General features: G+C 51.7%; 2 protein-coding genes across 5 annotated transcripts; both read right to left on the reverse strand.

Annotated features, from left to right (window-relative positions):
* Positions 1-34: 34 nt before the first annotated feature.
* Positions 35-7,697, reverse strand: tmem245 (transmembrane protein 245). Of its 4 annotated transcripts, none has more exons than XM_029839450.1 (18): positions 6,964-7,697; positions 6,214-6,331; positions 5,786-5,881; positions 5,468-5,575; positions 5,189-5,386; positions 4,935-5,104; positions 4,606-4,629; positions 3,353-3,457; positions 3,184-3,266; positions 3,016-3,106; positions 2,844-2,942; positions 2,638-2,766; positions 2,308-2,430; positions 2,079-2,224; positions 1,896-1,996; positions 1,651-1,825; positions 1,354-1,559; positions 35-1,284 (listed from the first exon to the last, which is right to left on the reverse strand). In XM_029839450.1, exons 1-18 carry the CDS (start codon positions 7,561-7,563, stop codon positions 1,253-1,255), a joined length of 2,604 nt encoding a protein of 867 aa, XP_029695310.1. In that variant the 5' UTR covers positions 7,564-7,697; the 3' UTR covers positions 35-1,252. The 4 variants fall into 4 exon arrangements, with proteins under 4 accessions (XP_029695310.1, XP_029695312.1, XP_029695309.1 ...); XM_029839452.1 differs by having other exon boundaries at positions 1,365-1,559; positions 5,495-5,575; positions 6,964-7,696; XM_029839449.1 differs by having other exon boundaries at positions 1,365-1,559; positions 6,964-7,696.
* A 217-nt stretch (positions 7,698-7,914) lies between these two features.
* Positions 7,915-10,946, reverse strand: frrs1l (ferric-chelate reductase 1-like). Its single transcript, XM_003966150.3, has 5 exons — positions 10,363-10,946; positions 9,668-9,752; positions 9,371-9,509; positions 9,041-9,287; positions 7,915-8,955 (listed from the first exon to the last, which is right to left on the reverse strand). Exons 1-5 carry the CDS (start codon positions 10,571-10,573, stop codon positions 8,783-8,785), a joined length of 855 nt encoding a protein of 284 aa, XP_003966199.2. The 5' UTR covers positions 10,574-10,946; the 3' UTR covers positions 7,915-8,782.
* Between the last annotated feature and the right edge of the window lie 5,002 nt (positions 10,947-15,948).

The following is a 15,948-nucleotide window of genomic DNA, read 5'->3' on the forward strand; positions in this document are numbered from 1 at the left end:
CACAACCTTCTAACGGCCGCAGGGAGAGACGGAATCACACGTTCTGGAGGAGCGTCAACTCCTGTTTTATTGATCTTTTTGAAATCTGCTCCGTGTTATTATTTACAGAAATTCAAATCCCTCCCCTCTGGATGACTGGAACCATCCAGACACCAGGATTCAGGACTGGGTTGAACCTTTTGACCTGAAGGCGAGAGACCTGCACCTTCTCATGACCTTTCTGTGACCTTCTCAAGGTCCTGGAGTGTGGTCACGTGACTGAACAAGTGCCAGTTGGCTTTTAAAGCAATTGTGATCACCTGAAATATGTTGATTTGTCATCATGGGAGAAAAGGAAGTGGTCCGTGGAGCGTTTCCTGTCTGCGCCGCTCCCCCCGTGGGCCGTCTCAGCTACCAGCAGCTGTTCCGAGCTGGCGTTCTCCCCTCCGTCTGTGCCGACACGCCAACAAGCTGTAAATCCTTCACACCGTCTGACTCGTCCTCAAAACACGGGCGCGCTTCCCTCCGTCCAGGAAAACTTTATTTTTACCAGATCAGGAGAGGCCTAAAAAACGCTACAGTCTTTTTTTGTGTCTCACTAGTACCAAATGTTTTTTTTTAAAAATACAGTAATTAACAGGCGTTAAATGAACTACTCGGCTGTGCCGGCTAACACAGTAGCCGCGTACAACAGTAATTATGCATCGCATGATTAAACCCCCCCCCCGGGCTCCACTGGGGTAAGAAAAGTGCTCAGGTTAAAGTGGGAGTGAGTCAGTGCAAAGGTGGATAAACTCAGTAAAAATAGAATGTCCATTTCTAGCTGTGAGGTTAAAAGTTTCTGAAAAACAGCCTTTGGACGTAAACATTGTTAAACGCTCAGGGTTCCGCTTGTTACAATGGCGCCCCCTGGTGGGCGAGGCGGGAAGTCGCGGGTCAGAAACGACGCTGCGGAGGAGGAAATGACGTCACGATTAGTTAAACTAGTGCAAAAACATTGGAACACCGTACAAAAGTCGACCCGGGCGCTGAGATTTTGAAGAGGGTGTGATGAGGCGTCGGCGTGCACGCCGCCTACGGCAGCAGAGCGAGCGTGGCGTGCTGGATCCACACGGTCTGAGCTGGTCGTGTCGAGTGAGAGCGCCGTTGGGCGAGCGGCCGCCGTGCCGCTGGCTCTCTTCGGAGGAGCCCCGACTCCTTCGGGAGGAAGGGGGAGGAGCTTCGGGAGTTTCGCCGGGACGCTCCATCCCCGGTTCTCACTCGCTGGGGTTCTTCAGGACGGACGGGGTGGATTCTGTAAAAGTCCTGAGAGCACAGGAAGATGGCGGTGACGACGGCGGGATCTGGGGTGGGGGGGGGGGGTTCATTTCACACCTGTCACCCACCTGAGTGGGTGGAGCGGCCAGCTGGGCTGCACGGGGGTGGGGGCGGCCGAGCTGGGGCTCGTCAGCATGGCGCTGTAGATGTTGGCCGCCACCACCAGGATGCAGAGCAGAATGGGCCCGATGATGGCGCCCTCCAGGCCCAGGTAATACGCGCCGCCTGCCACGGCCAGACCCGTCAGGTAAGGGTGACCCCCCCTGGGACGGCGAGGAGAGGGAGCCGCGGTTATCTCCAGGCACGATGGCGTCTGGGTTTTTTTTTTTTTTTTTTAAATCTGAACAGGCCTACCCCGAGATGTCGGAGTAGATCGCCGTATCCACGAAGTAGGTCGGCAGAACGTGGCAGATGAGCAGCAGCACGGCCTTGACGCCTTCGCCCTGCACCAGCCACAGGTCGCACGCCGCCGGCACCGCCGCCCAGTACGTCCCCAGGAACGGCACGGCGCCCAGGATGGCGGCCAGAGCTAAACGACCACGACCGTGGGGTTAAAAAAAAGAAAGAAAGAAAGAGGGCGACGGAGGAGCAACGCTCACCAGATGGAATGAAGATGATGTTGATGCCGAAGACGGTGTGAGTGAGCCAAGTGTAGAGGCCGTAGAAGCCCGCCATCTTCAGCGAGGCGTCAAACACCCCCCTTTAAGAGAACCAGAACCGACACCTTCAGACAGGTCGGAGCACTCGTGCGTGTGTGTGTGTGTGTGTGTGTGTGTGTGTACCTGATGGCCTCCTCGACAGACTGGCCAACAATATTGGAGGAGGGTCCCGGCTGGGAGAGGGGCGTCAGGCTGATCACCCATTTGACCGGTTTGTAGTACTCGCCGCTGGAGCTCAGCAGGTAGAAAAGGGTGGTTAGAAAAATGACCTAAAAATGAAACAGGTCCGTTTGGTTTTTCCAGGTGATGCCGGGGGGGGAGGGGGGGGGAAGCTGCCGCGCTGGTTTCCTACCAGACTCAGGGCGAAGTTGAGCAGAGCCGTGCCGCTGTGGAACAGGACGGAGACCAGCGTGGTGGTGGTGGAGAAGAGGAGCCCCACGTTTCTGCTCATCACCACCCACAGAGACTCCAGGATCTACAGGAGGACGGCAGCACCTCATTAGTGGACCTCACCCTGTCCTCCGGGGCCGCAATCCAGCCGGGTTTTCCCATCCTCCCGGCCGTAAAACAGCTTTCAACCTTGACCTGGTGGGTCAGAAAACCTGGCTGGATTGCGGCCCCCAAGGCCTGGGTTTCAAACCCCCCCCCCCCCCGGTAAACTAGCATGCAGCGCCGACCTCACCGAGAGCAGAGTCTCAATGTTCTCCTGCAGGAAGGAGGCCATGTCCTTCCAGTCCATGATGTCGTCCAGCCAGCTGTGTTGCCTCTGCATCATCTTCGGGCCACGCGGGCGTCCGGAGTGGGTCACGTTCTGGAGGGCGCATTAATGCACTGTGAGTTTGATACGTGCAGGCAGATCCGTTGGGGGGGGGGTGCACGTGCTTCTACCTTGACGAACCAGGAGTGGTACAGTCTGTCCCACAGCTCCAGGACCTGCTTCTCGATCACCGCCGTCTGGTTAACCTTGTCCCCTAAAATCTTATGCAGCTGCACAACAAGAAGGGTTTCAATGCTGCCGCTCTTTAACGGGGGGGGGGCAAAGACCGGCGGCGTCCGTTACCCGCTGCGTGATCCACTCTCTGCCGTGCTGGTAAACATTAGTGGCGGCGGAATTCAGCGCCCTTTGCACCACGCAGGCCTCTGGGAGCCAACTGGAGGAGTGGGGGGAAAAAAGCGTGGTTATGCGTGCTGCCCTCCACAAGAGGGCGCCAAAGAGGACGTGTCATACTTTGCCCATTCGGGATGGTTGGACACGGTCTCGTTGATCAGGTTACTGGTGACGTTGATGATGTGAGCACTTTCATGGTGGACCTGCGGGGGGGGGGGGGGGGGGGGGCACACACAACTGTATAAGAACAAAGCTCAGCGCATCTGGAATGGTGACCGGCGCCACTTACCATGGCGGTGAGCAGCAGAGCCATGAGGATGGTCCCCGTGACCAGGAGGAAGATGATGAAGATGCTGATGATTTTATCCAGAGATCGCTCCAGCCAGACAACGATCTACGGGGGAAAGGGGGGGGGGGGGGGGGATGACATGGGTGTGAATGAGGTCAGACCCATGGAGAAACCTGGGTCCAGGGTCCGGGCGTGCATCGTTGTGTTTGAATAAAAACTGTGCACGTGAAAAAGGAAAAGGGAGTCAACTCAGGTTTCTCAATGCTCCAAAACTGCTGCGGCCTCCGTTTGTACGTGTTAATGTGGCCCACACGCCACAACTGGAGGCCCCTCCCACCACGCCAGGCCGCAGCAGTTTAGTCATTTATACACGGTGGAATGATGATTAACGCATGTATTTACAACCAACACTGATATTAGTTAGCTTTCCCATCAATGTTTACACTTTCACTCACCTAATATTATAATATGACCCATATTATTATTATTATACCCACTTCATGGGTGATAAAATATTTCCATCACGTTGCTACGGTTACCCAGAAGGCTCAAAAACTTCTGAATCATTATCACTCAATTTTTAAATCTCTGGACAGCCAACTGGAATAAAATTCCATTTTGTCCCATCAGTCCTCTCAACACTAGATGGCGCCAAATCTGAAACTTTAAAGGGTTCACGGCAGCCGAGCGAAAATGGAAACACTTTACAAATAAATAAAAAAATAATAATAATAAAAAAAACAGCGTTTGAAAAGCCCGAAGAAAACATGAAGGAAAGAAGACAGAAAATACTCTTTATGTTTAAAACAGCAGGTCAAATAAAAACTCTTAGTCGTAGTCCGAGCCAACAAAAGTGAAAAGTGGAATTTTGGAGACATTTGAGAAAATAATCCCCACAATTAAAGCCTCTTTTGACGGACCTACACAGAGAAGCTCAGCTCAGCTCTCCATGCAGCAACAAACACACAATCCCAAACAGCCGGACAGGGGAAGATACAGGTGAGGCGGCTGGGGGGGGGGGGGTAGAGATAAGCCCCGCCTCCCCACCTGTAGCTTCCTGTTGCAGTGGGAGCCAGAAGCAGGACAACAGGAAGGGACCAGACAGATGGCAGGATGAGAGTGAATGAGACAAGTGCCAGTCCAAGCTACTATAAAGTGTGTTCAAGCCTTCACTCACTCTCTCTCTCTCTCTCACACACACTCACACACACACACACACACACTCTCAGCACTCTGCTCCTCCAAGTCATTACCTGCTTGTTAAGCCAATGCCAGAGCTTGGGGAGGAGACAAAGAGACATTGGGCAGATTATTTTTGGAAACGTCATTTCATACACCCGTGTGTGAGGGGACGGTTTTGGCGCGTGTGAGGCGGCGGCCTGGCTCCGCACGCCGCCTCGCTGTGATCATAGCAGGAAGTGTGTTTTCCAGGGGGCCATGAGTGCACTTACCGCTCATTTACATAGACCTTGATGAAAAAATATCCATCTTTTTGGCCTCTGAGATTTAATAACAACCCGTTTCGAGGAGGAAGAAGAAAACTACCGGATGCTCCGTGCACGCGGAGGCCGGTCAGAGGTACCTTGGTGTCAACACGCAGCAGGAACTGAGCCAAGCCTTTGATGGGTCCCGGCAGGAGAGCCCCCTCCCGTTCCCGTCCCAGCCGCTCCAGCACCGACCACCAGGTGGCGACAGTCCGCTCCGCAAAGCTTTTCAGGCCAAATCGGACCACCAGCTTCTTCAGCACCCACACTAAAACAACAAATGGCTCAGAGCACAGCACGTGCCTGTGTGTGTGTGTGTGCGTGTGTGCGCGCGTGTGTGTGTGTGTGTTACCAGCCACGGGGATGGGCAGCAGCTGCAGGATCCAGAGGTTGAGCCAAATCTGAACCAGTACGATCGCCCAGAGCAGCAAAACGAAGTAGATGTTACTGGCGCTGCGGGAGCTCCTCTCTCTCTGGAACAGCCCGGCTGGGAGCGAGCGGGAGCTCCGGGGGCGCAGGGGCGTCGCGGCGCCCCCGGACTTCACGCCATCTGAATATCGAGCAATATTGAGTCATAACCCCCGTCGTGTTACGCGCTGCGACGGTGTCGTACAGGTTTGAGGTGTCTGACCTGCTGCGGCCGTCTCATCGGACTCACTTTGTGGTTGGAGGTGGCTACAGGAAATGGCCATGTAAATGGTGTTAGCGGCGAACGACAGCACCTGACTCGACAGCTCTCCTGGGAAGGACAAGCGCACGGTCACCGCACGTGCAACAGCAGCGCGTTGGGACCGTTTGTGCGCACGTTTGCCGCAGCTCAAACCTTTGGACCACTTTGCTTTAGATGGACGCTGATAAATATGAGCACTAAGAGCACAAATGTCAGGGCTGCGACTATTGACCTACTTTTAGCATCAGGTTAGCTTAGCATGGGGAAACAAGTTTTTACCTTTTCCAGGTGCAGGTGGTTTCTCTTGGGAACCAACAATGATGAGTGTGACTACAATCACAAACACGGGCACTCTCCAGGAGCCAGTGAGAGACACTAAACACACATCCAGAAACAGCATCAGCTGGGCTTTGTTTACTCAAAACCACTCAAACTCCTCCGTGACCCGTGTATCTTTTTAGCAGATGTACAAAATGGGGACGATTTCCTCCATTTGTCCCCCGCCTCCCAGCAGAACTACTCGGGAGCAGCTCCGTCCCCCCCCCGACGCTTCACATCTGAAGGTCAACGCTTGTTTTCGCCTCGCGCGCGCTAAAAAATACTAACGACGTCTCCGTCCCGCGGCTCCGCTCAACATGCGAGGACACGTCCCACCAGGGAGACGGGGGACAGGGCGTGTCCAAGCAGGCTTCCCCACAAACACTCACCGATGTAGAAGAGCAGGACGGCCCAGACCGGGAGAGCCAGAGCTCGCAGGTAGCGCTCCGTGTGGGGGCTCCACTTCAAGCAAACCACCAGCAGGAAGCCAAATACCACCGTGCACACCTGAGGGGGCAGAAAGGGCAGAAAGGGCAGAAGTAGACGGGATGTCGGGTTACTGGGCCGTCGGGTTTGCTGCTGAGTAGCAAAGAGTAAAGCAAGAGTACGTCTGCGTGGGGAGTTTTAATCTGTCATTTCTGTATCATCTACAAATGTCACAGGAAGAGCGACACTCGCTGTTGTCATGGTAACAGTGTTATCGCACCAATCCAGCCGCTACTGATGGCATCAAATGGCTTCACCAGAGATAATCTGGTTCCTTTCCACTCACTCAGAAACAGGGTGAGAACATTTAACCCTAATTAAACAGACAACGAGCCCGGTTGTACCCGGCCGCCTTGGGCGGTTCGGTAAAAGTGGGATATTTAAAGATCACATTTACTGGACAGTGGATCAGCTGATGCGATACAGGTTTAATAACAAACCTGAAGGAAAAACACTGACAATGAGACAGTATTCTTATTTAAAATGATATCCCAGTTCATATCTTTCCCCAAAACAAAACAGACCTAAATGATCATAAGTACTGGAAAATGTGGTGAACCTGAACCTCATTTAACCTCGACTTTGGGCTCCAGCATGTTCCAGCGTGCATCACCTCGGGGGGGGGGAACACTTGTCCCTGTCCCTTCACTCACCCACACTGTGTGGAAACAGTCCAGCACGGCCCCGATGATCCAGCACACGTGTCCGATCACCACCTGTATGCCAATGAGGCTCCAGGTCAGGTAGAGGAAGTAAACCAGAGGCGCCCCCGCCCCGATAACCAGCAGCACGGTCAGCTTCTCCAGCACCAGTTTACCCATCGCCTCCACCCCATAGTTTACACACCACACTGGCACCAACAGAGTCCCCAGGACGATGGGCGTCCCAGTTTCCTGCAAGCCGCTGAGCCATGAGCGGCCGAGCCGGGCCAGGGAGTGCTTGAAGGGATGGAGGAAGGTTCCGCAGAGGACGGCCCAGAGCAGCGGGCGGAGGAAGGCCTCCAGGATGAAGTAGACCAGCACGGCAGCCCCGCAGCAGATCGCCACGAAGATCATGGCCCCGGTGTTGTAGAAGGCCTGCTTGATGTTTTTGTCGAACTTGAGGGACGACGGGTGGGTCAGCAGCGTGTTCACCATCCCGACGGCCGGCTGGACGCTCTCGGAGAAGGAGACGTAGTGAGGCCGCTCGGGGCGAGGGCTCGGCGGCGGAGAGGCGGCGGCGCGGTCCGGCGGAGCGTCTTCCTCGTCTGCCATGTTTCCAGATTCCACCGGGGTCCACCCTCGGATCCACCCATACGTTGCCCGGATCCACCCACCACCATAGAGGGAAGGAGTCGCGAGAACGGAAGTCCAGCTTGTTCGGTCATGTGATTAATAGGCCGCCCTTAAATAGTATCCGGATGGAAACGGAGTGACGTTTGAACTCAATATTTCTGTAAAAGGGCAACTAATTTGATCTAAATTCGAAAATCCGTAAACTACTGCCACGAGCTGTGATTTATTATTGGACGAAAGTCCAAGCGACACCTCTGTCTTACCTGTTCCCATTGGCGTGATATGGAACCGTCACCTGAAGGAGGTAAAAAATGATGTCATTGAAACCGCTTACCCACAAACCTCATGGGAAATGTAGTTTCATTGAGCAAAAATAATAACATTAGGATTGTAGCTCATTATTAAGAGTACGAGTCGCTATTGTCAATAACGAATTGCAGTAACAACACACATGCAAAAACTAAATTATGATAAAGTAATCCAATTATATGTTCTAAAAATGTTATTCTGTTTTAGTTTATGGTGTCCCACAGTGCTCATAACAATATGGACAGCAGACAATAAGAATAACTCATTAGCATAGCATATGATTACAAAATGTTTGATCAATGAGACATGTTTTATTAAAAGATTTTGGTTTTCAACTAAGGTATAACTGTGTCAATGTGGGGTTTTTAATCACAGATCATAAAGCTACAGTAACAGCATCTGGGAGTATTAGCCTGTGTTGTTCTGCATCAAATCAATGGGGGTTCTTCCTCTGCCTGTTATCAGGATAAAAGCCACAATGCTAATAAACTTAAAGAGTCGCTAAATACCAAAACATTACTAAAGAATGTGTCTTTGAGAACAAAAAAAAAATGCAAAATGGGACAAAAAAGCTAACAAAATCATCATCAGTGAAGGCTTTTAAAATGATCCCCGGACTTCTCAGCATGTGCAACAATGAAAAACATAATAGGTGTGTGTGTGTGTGTGTGTGTGTGTGTGTGTGTGCGTGTGTGTATTTAAAACAATATTAATAAATAACCTCCAACACATAACCAAGTGTAGGTTTAAAAGTTTGAATATATAGTTGCTACTGTTATTAAATAGTTATTCATATTTCTGATGCAATGTCTGGTTGTGCAAGGCCCACTGGTACCAGTGGTTTGGATTATTGCTGCTTCGTCATCTTTGCCCTGTTCCATCCGTGGCCTCATGGCGTTCCCATCAGCAAGTAGAAGGTGAGAGCCACAATGAGCAGCAGGCAGAGGGGAGAGTTGAAGGTCTGGTAGGCCGTGGAAGGCATGAAGATGTCCTCATACTTGTAGATGCTTATCATGTGGTCGCTGACCGGCGGGCTGTCGATGTCGTGTCTGGTGATGGAGCCTGTCGCAAAAGATCAGCGGGGGCATAAAAAGCACTGGGGATAAAAGGCAAGAGAACACGGGGGACGTAAAGACTGGTGAATCACCTTGGATGGCCGGTCCCCATGCAAACAGGTAGTACCAGGACAGGTGTAGGTCCACCAGCGTCTCCTCTCGGGGGACGTAGAGCGGACGTTTGAAGCGGCAGGTGACCCGGTTGTTCTCAAAAATACCCTCCTCGTCCCTCGCTGGGTTCCTCTTTATTTCCTTCGCCCACTGACCCACGTTGTAAAAGTGGTGTATCCGCACGCGTCCGTTGTCGTCGTGGACACAGCCCATGACGTCATCGCCCCCCTGAGGACACGGCCACCCCCCCGGGCCGACAGCTTAGTCGGATTTAAAGGTGACACATAAGCGTAAAGGCTCGAGCGGCTCACCATTTTTTTGTCGGAGGAAAAGCCGACGGCCACCCATCCGTCCGTGTCCGCGCTCATCTCGTACTCCACGTCTGTCCCGATCCGACGGTAACTCAGGAAATAGTCGCACGTGTCCGCGTCGCATCCCGGCTTCCCGTATCTGTGGAAAAGTAAAGGAATGTCTGCCTTCATCTAGAGAGAACTGATCCAGATTTTGCTGAGTGAGGCCACATCATGGGCGATAACGCCATCGGGGAGTCGGTGGCCGCCGCGGGACTGACTCCAGCACAGGACCGCTGTCGGAGCGCGACCTCTGACCTTATGCAGCCCTTTGTTACGCCACAATCGCTGACTTTGATCCTGGCGAACGGGTCCACTGGAGGAGCTGTGGGGAAGGGATAACCTGCAGGTGGACAGAAACACAGTTAATGGCTGGGATTATTTGTTATATTTAGTTTCAGATGTGCGTTAATATTAGCGTCACATCAATATGCCCAAAATTAAGCTCAAGCTTCAGTAAGAACACTAAAATAGCATCATTAGAGTAGAGATCATCAGCGGCATTTAAATCTTATAAAATGGGTCTTAAATTAAGATGACAACCACAAAACAGCCTGTAAATATGAGACTTTTGTTTACAGGTTTAACTAACGTCAAAAGTTTTTTATTTTTTTTATTTTTGTAATTTAAAGCTAAAAACGATTAAAAACAACAAACCCATCTAACAGTTAGAGAGTTGTGTAAAGGATGTGGTGACAGAAGACATCATGTTAAACACTTCAAAGGGGTGTGTGTGTGTGGTGTGTGTGTGTGTGTGTGTGTGTGTGTGTGTGTGTGTGTGTGTGTGTGTGTGTGTGTGTCAGCTGTGACTGCAGGGAGCTGGCCTGGGTACTGACAGGCCTGTTGGTTTGTTACACAGTTGACATGCTTCTGTTTGTTATCAACCGTTTAAATCCTATTTTATTTCCTTGGATGCTAAAAACTATCCTACTTCAGATCCACAACATGCTCACCATCGTCAGGCAGGTATCTGGACTCCAGGAACTCGGAGGCGAAGGTGCTGTAGGAGTCCTTGTGCGGTTCCTGGTGCCCCGGCTCTCCGTGCTCCCCGTGGCCGCCTCGGAGCGCTCCCTCCTCGGTGGGGCTGGACGCGACCTCCGGGCGTCCGCAGTGGATGAGCAGCACCAGCAGGTGCAGAAGCCTCCGCAGGGGAAGCATCGCCATAAAGGTCCAGAGAAAGACAAGAGCGATTTAAAACGACTAGAGCGAGGTGGGTTTAAGGAAAAGCTTCCTCAGAGGTTGAGAATCTCGGCATTTCTGCGGGTTTGCCATCGCAGCTCCGACGGAAAGCATCCCCGCATCCTAATTGCCTGTTTGCTCGTTCATTCGGAGGAAACCGGGGGGATTCTGCGCCGATGACAGCGGGATTAGGGGGCTAATCCCAGCCGATACCACCCAGATTTGGAATTCAACCACAAAAATCAGATGAATCACACGGACGTAATCGGCTTGTAAACCCGAATTTGGAAGCGGATCCAGATCTGATGAATGTTTAGATGGTTCCCAGCCGTGTACTGGCCGGGTGGAATGGTATCGTCCGGCCTCCCAGTTCCTCTCCAGTCAATCACAGCAACAGCCAATCAGGAGCCGCTACGTTCTGCTAATGAGGCCCATCCGAAGGATGATTGTTGGGCATCGGAGGGTTGCAGATTACAACTCTGACTAAATGACCCCCCCCCCCCACACACACACACACACACACACACACACACCTTTAATCCCCCTAAACTACAACTGAAAATATCCATTTATATACATTTCAAATGCATTTTTGTCACAAACACAAGCTTCTATTAATTATTTACAGCGTGTAGCACCGTAGTAGGGTGAGTACAACCTTTGTTTCCATGTGCTGTGCAGATTTGTGTACTTGGATGATTTATGCTGCATTTCTGCTTAATAAACCATAAATTAACGAGTATGACAGGATTTGGTTGTTGGGTTGTAGGGCTGTGTTGTCCTATACAGGGATTCCGCTTGATGGCGCTATAAAGCCACACTTTGAATTTCGGAGGCTCGTTTATTGTCAACTGTTAATTAGCCTGCGGATTTTTACTATTCAGCTGCGTTTAATTTTACACCCAGACCATAAAAAAAGCGTCATCTACATTTTTAAAAAACTACAGTAACCCATTGTGTCCGAGTTACATCACGAAATATTGAGTCTTTTTAACCACGAACGGGGGGGGGGGGGGTGCTGTTTAAATTATGGGTGTCTTTTCATGATGTGCTGAGTCTAAGGCTGTTTTTAATCACTCCTGCAATACTTATATATTATATATTTTAAAAAGTCCCGGATGAACGTATTTAAAATATTTGTTACATCACCACATATATGAACATGAAATAATGAGATTTTTATTTTATGTTATTTTAATATTATTAACATACAATTGAAATGATTTTGTTTCCTCTTGACAGGCTGTTGTTCCTAAATATGTCCTCTAGGTGGCGGTAATGTCCCACGGTTGCTCGTCTTCTGAAGGACCAAACCCAAAAGCTGCTAATTACACCTCTCTTCATTAGGCTTCTATATTTTTATGCTTTGTTTTTGTTGATAATTGCTAAAAAGTCATGTTTGTAAAATCAGAATAGTGGAATGTGGGTGACATTTCTGTTGAACTAACAGCAACCATCTTCTTAGGTCTCTAAAGTTTTTAACAGAACCTGTTTCGACCATCAATCCGAAAAAGGAATTAAACCCAAATGAAACAAAAAGTGTGTGTGCGTGTGTGTGTGTGTGTGTGTGTGTGTGTGTGTGTGTGTGTGTGTGTGTGTGTGTGTGTGTGTTGACACATATCGGAGGTTCAGTTTAAAGGCGGGGCCCCCCTCTGCAGGGTGACGACCTAGTTTAAGGGTCGGAAGAGGTTAAGTCGAGTTTAAGGTCACGGTTAAGGTTCACTCATGCATTTGCAACGGCTTTTTTCTTTCTTTGATCCTGTGTGAGCACACGTGCGTGCACATACAGAAGTGCGCGACCTTTAACCTTTCCATTTCCTCAAACCATCACTCTGCACACACTCTTCAACCTGATCAATTGCTCCTCTTGTTCTCCATTTTTCCAATTATCCCACATTTATTATCCTATTATTTCCACTCCTTCCCTGCCCCCCAATACACACACGCTGACACACACACACACACACACACCTTCCTTCCCAATTACCATTCCCATGTAGGGGGCAATGCTTCCTGGGTAATGAGGGACTTTGGGCGTACCAATCTTATGTTGATAGCCTTATAGGGCCGCTCATTAACACAAACAGTCAATCTGTGACACCCGCACATAGTTCTCCCCCCCCGCTTCAGAGAGACGGAGCGACAGAGAGAGAATGAGCGAGGGGCTTTATGAAAACAGCAGGAGAGGGAGAATGAGGCAGGGGAGAGGAAGGGGAAGGTGGCAGATGAGAGGTGAGGAGAGGGAGAGGCAGGCACGAGGGTGGGAGTCTGCTAAATGTCAGCGCCGTGTCTCCTGGGCCCAGGAGACGAGCCGCTGACAGGAGGACAATGGCCACCGGATCCATTCAGAAACACGGCAGCTGTGAGCGCGCGCCTGGATACGTCTGCTGCTCAGCCGGCTCTGGTAAAGGCGGACCGGACACACAATATGGGCTCCGCAGCAATGCCGGTCAATAAATACCTGCACACCTGAGTGAGTCAAGGTTAGAGTCAGGGCTGGAACCAGCGAGTCTCCCCAGCTCGTCAGCGATGCAGTAACCACATGATCCTACTGACGGCCCGTTTCCCCCAAACAGGATGTGTAAACCGCACGTTCGACAGCGCCGCACGCCTTCACGGCCATGAAGAAAGAGGAGAACAGAGGATCCTTCGAAGGTTGTGGGTCACACGTTTCAGGGTCGCCTTGCTTGTGTGACTCAAATGTTACGGCCGACACAAAACAGCCCCCCCCCCCCCCCCAACTGTTGGCATCATAAATATGCGACGGCATGGCTGCGGCGGCAGACAGGAGTGTGTCTCCTTTTGTCTTCTGCGTCCGCTCCTCTTCCATCCTCAGCGAGACAGAGGCTAAATCACTTATCGACTCAGCACCTCTAACAACACCGCGCTATTACCCCCGTCTCTAACCCCCCCCCCACCCTCACATACAAACAGTCATAACGCTGCAGGGTAATCTCGCCGCAGGCCCTGGCGCCCGCAGGGCTTCATCTGGGAGGTGTCACAAATCACTTTGCTCACAGACAACAATAAGCCGTGTCGGCATGTTCTCCTGCCTGCAGAGCAAACGCATCTCCACCCTGACCCTCCCGTCTTTGCCGTTGTGCACTTATTGTATTAAACTTGCAGGTCTGTGTGACAGCGAGATGCCAACAAAAGCTCCTCTGTCTTCCCCTCGTTTGCGTACGCGGTCCTGCGCTGTGCCGTTTGTCTGCTGGGGTCCCTGTTTACCGAAGGCTGAAGGCTTCCATTGTGCCGATGAGATGTTTGCTTTTGAGATCAGGCGGCGCCGACGAGGCGTCAATCAGCGCTCATTAAACACCTCCCGCAAACACACAGGGACACGCACGCACACGTGAACGCTGCGGACGCGTGGATCCATCCAGCTCGTAAACACGGAAAAACCTAACTTCTGATGGCGACCGGGCCATCCAGGCTTCGGTTTCCTGTCAGCCGAGCGTCTCTGGAAGCCGGTATTGACAGCTGACTTAACATGCTTGTTGTCAGTGGAATTATCCATTAAGCTGTGACACTGCTCACTCTCCTCAGACAGGCTGCAGCCTTAAGCAGTGATTATGGTGTTGGGCACCAGGGGCCGGGGGCCACACTGTCATTAGTCCGGTTAATCAGAACCTTGCTCCGGGTTAAGCTCCGCGTCCTTCAGAGACGGGCTGATGAGCTGAGAGCTGTGCCCGGCCCGCGCTGCTTCACGCGGGCTAACGCGCCTCCCCTGGCCCCAGCTCGCTCCAGCCAGTAATCTATAACTCTCCCCCAGAGCGCAGAGTGGCGGCTCAGCCTCCCGGACAACACCGACGCGCCACGCATGCTAATGAGACACACTCACACACACCTGTTCACACACACCCACGCGTTCAGATGATGCAGAGTTAGCGATCATCGCGGACTTCCTCTCGGTTTGCTCGGCCTGGACTCTGAACATCACATTTACTTTGTCTTTGACATTGTTTCATGGCTGATTTAGCAGCACCACATTGGATTTGAAGACAGTGAAGGGGGAGGGAGGAGGTCGAGGCTGCCATTACTAAAGCAGCGACCAGTAACAAACAGGTACATCAGGAGGACGACGGCCCCGGATGGTGTCCTGACCCTCAGCCCGCTCTCATCTGCATCAAAATACTAACTCTGGGCTCAAATCCCCTAATATGTGTCACCAACCCGTACGGCTGCGGTGGTGCTGACATTTTCTGTGACTGAGCAGCTTCTCCAGCTGAGCTGAAGAGGCCAAGAGTCAAGTGGCTCAAGTCCACTCGCCCTTAGAGGAGTGTGTGTTACTGCAAGGGTGTGAAGGCTCGGCTGCCTCGTCCCTGTGCAAGGTCGAGGCCCAGGAGGCTAATGGGATCTGCAAAGATGAGGGAAAACTGCAGATAAATAAACCAAAGGAGGCCAAATCTGTTAAATAATGACAGCGTTGTTGTGTTTGCTGCGTGTTTTCTGTCCTCAGCGAAGCGCATCATCGCTTATTCAAGGACAACATGCGATGTCGCACGACTTTAAAAGGTCTTTAAAGAAATATTTTTAGGCGAGTTTTAAAACATTATTTATTTAAGGACACGTTTTTACGACCCCGCCGCTAACAAATGTGACATCTGAATGTTTCACTGCCTCTGTCACAATGAGCGCGGCAATAACCAGTGCAGCAGAACGACGGTGTAACGACCACAGGAACGCTGAACCAACCCCCACCCCCACACCCCCCAGGCCCCCCCGAGCTCAGCAGGGACCCTCCAAAGAGGTGCGTCTCAGCCACTCCTCCCATTGGCCAGCCTCCTCCACCCCTGCATCCCCTGTGAGCTTATTAGCCCCAATCATGGCCACTTCCCTATGCCTACATTAACGGGCGCCATCCATCGGGTCAGGATGGATGGCGCATGTTTCGGCGAGGGCAGGAGCGTGCGCGTGTTTAGAGGACAGGGAAGGTCGGAGAACCCCAGGAGCCCTTGACGTTCCCCCACAGGATGGAGCAGGTTTTTTGCTCTGAAGGGGAGGGGGTGGCAGCAGGCAGAGAGAGAGAGCGAGCGAGAGAGGAGATGTCTGGAGGTGGTGATGGTGTGTGTGTGTGTGTGTAGTGAGAAGAGGAGTGTTTCCAGGTGATGAAGTGGAAGAGCAGGTTTGGGTTCAGGGTCTCCTGTACTGCAATACATCTGCGCTCTGTGACCCAGATGGCAGCGGGGTGGGGGGGCCAGAGGAAGAGATAAAGAGGTTTTTCATTTTGCTGCAGACACAGGAAAAGGCCCCAGAGAGCCGCAGAATAGGAAGAGACAACAAAGAGCCCCATCATCAGTTCAGTGAATAGATCTGTCCATCTCACCCTTTTATCTGCCACCACTCCTTCTCATCCTCAC

Source organism: Takifugu rubripes, chromosome 7 (genome assembly GCF_901000725.2).
Source record: "Takifugu rubripes chromosome 7, fTakRub1.2, whole genome shotgun sequence".
Lineage (NCBI taxonomy): Eukaryota > Metazoa > Chordata > Actinopteri > Tetraodontiformes > Tetraodontidae > Takifugu > Takifugu rubripes.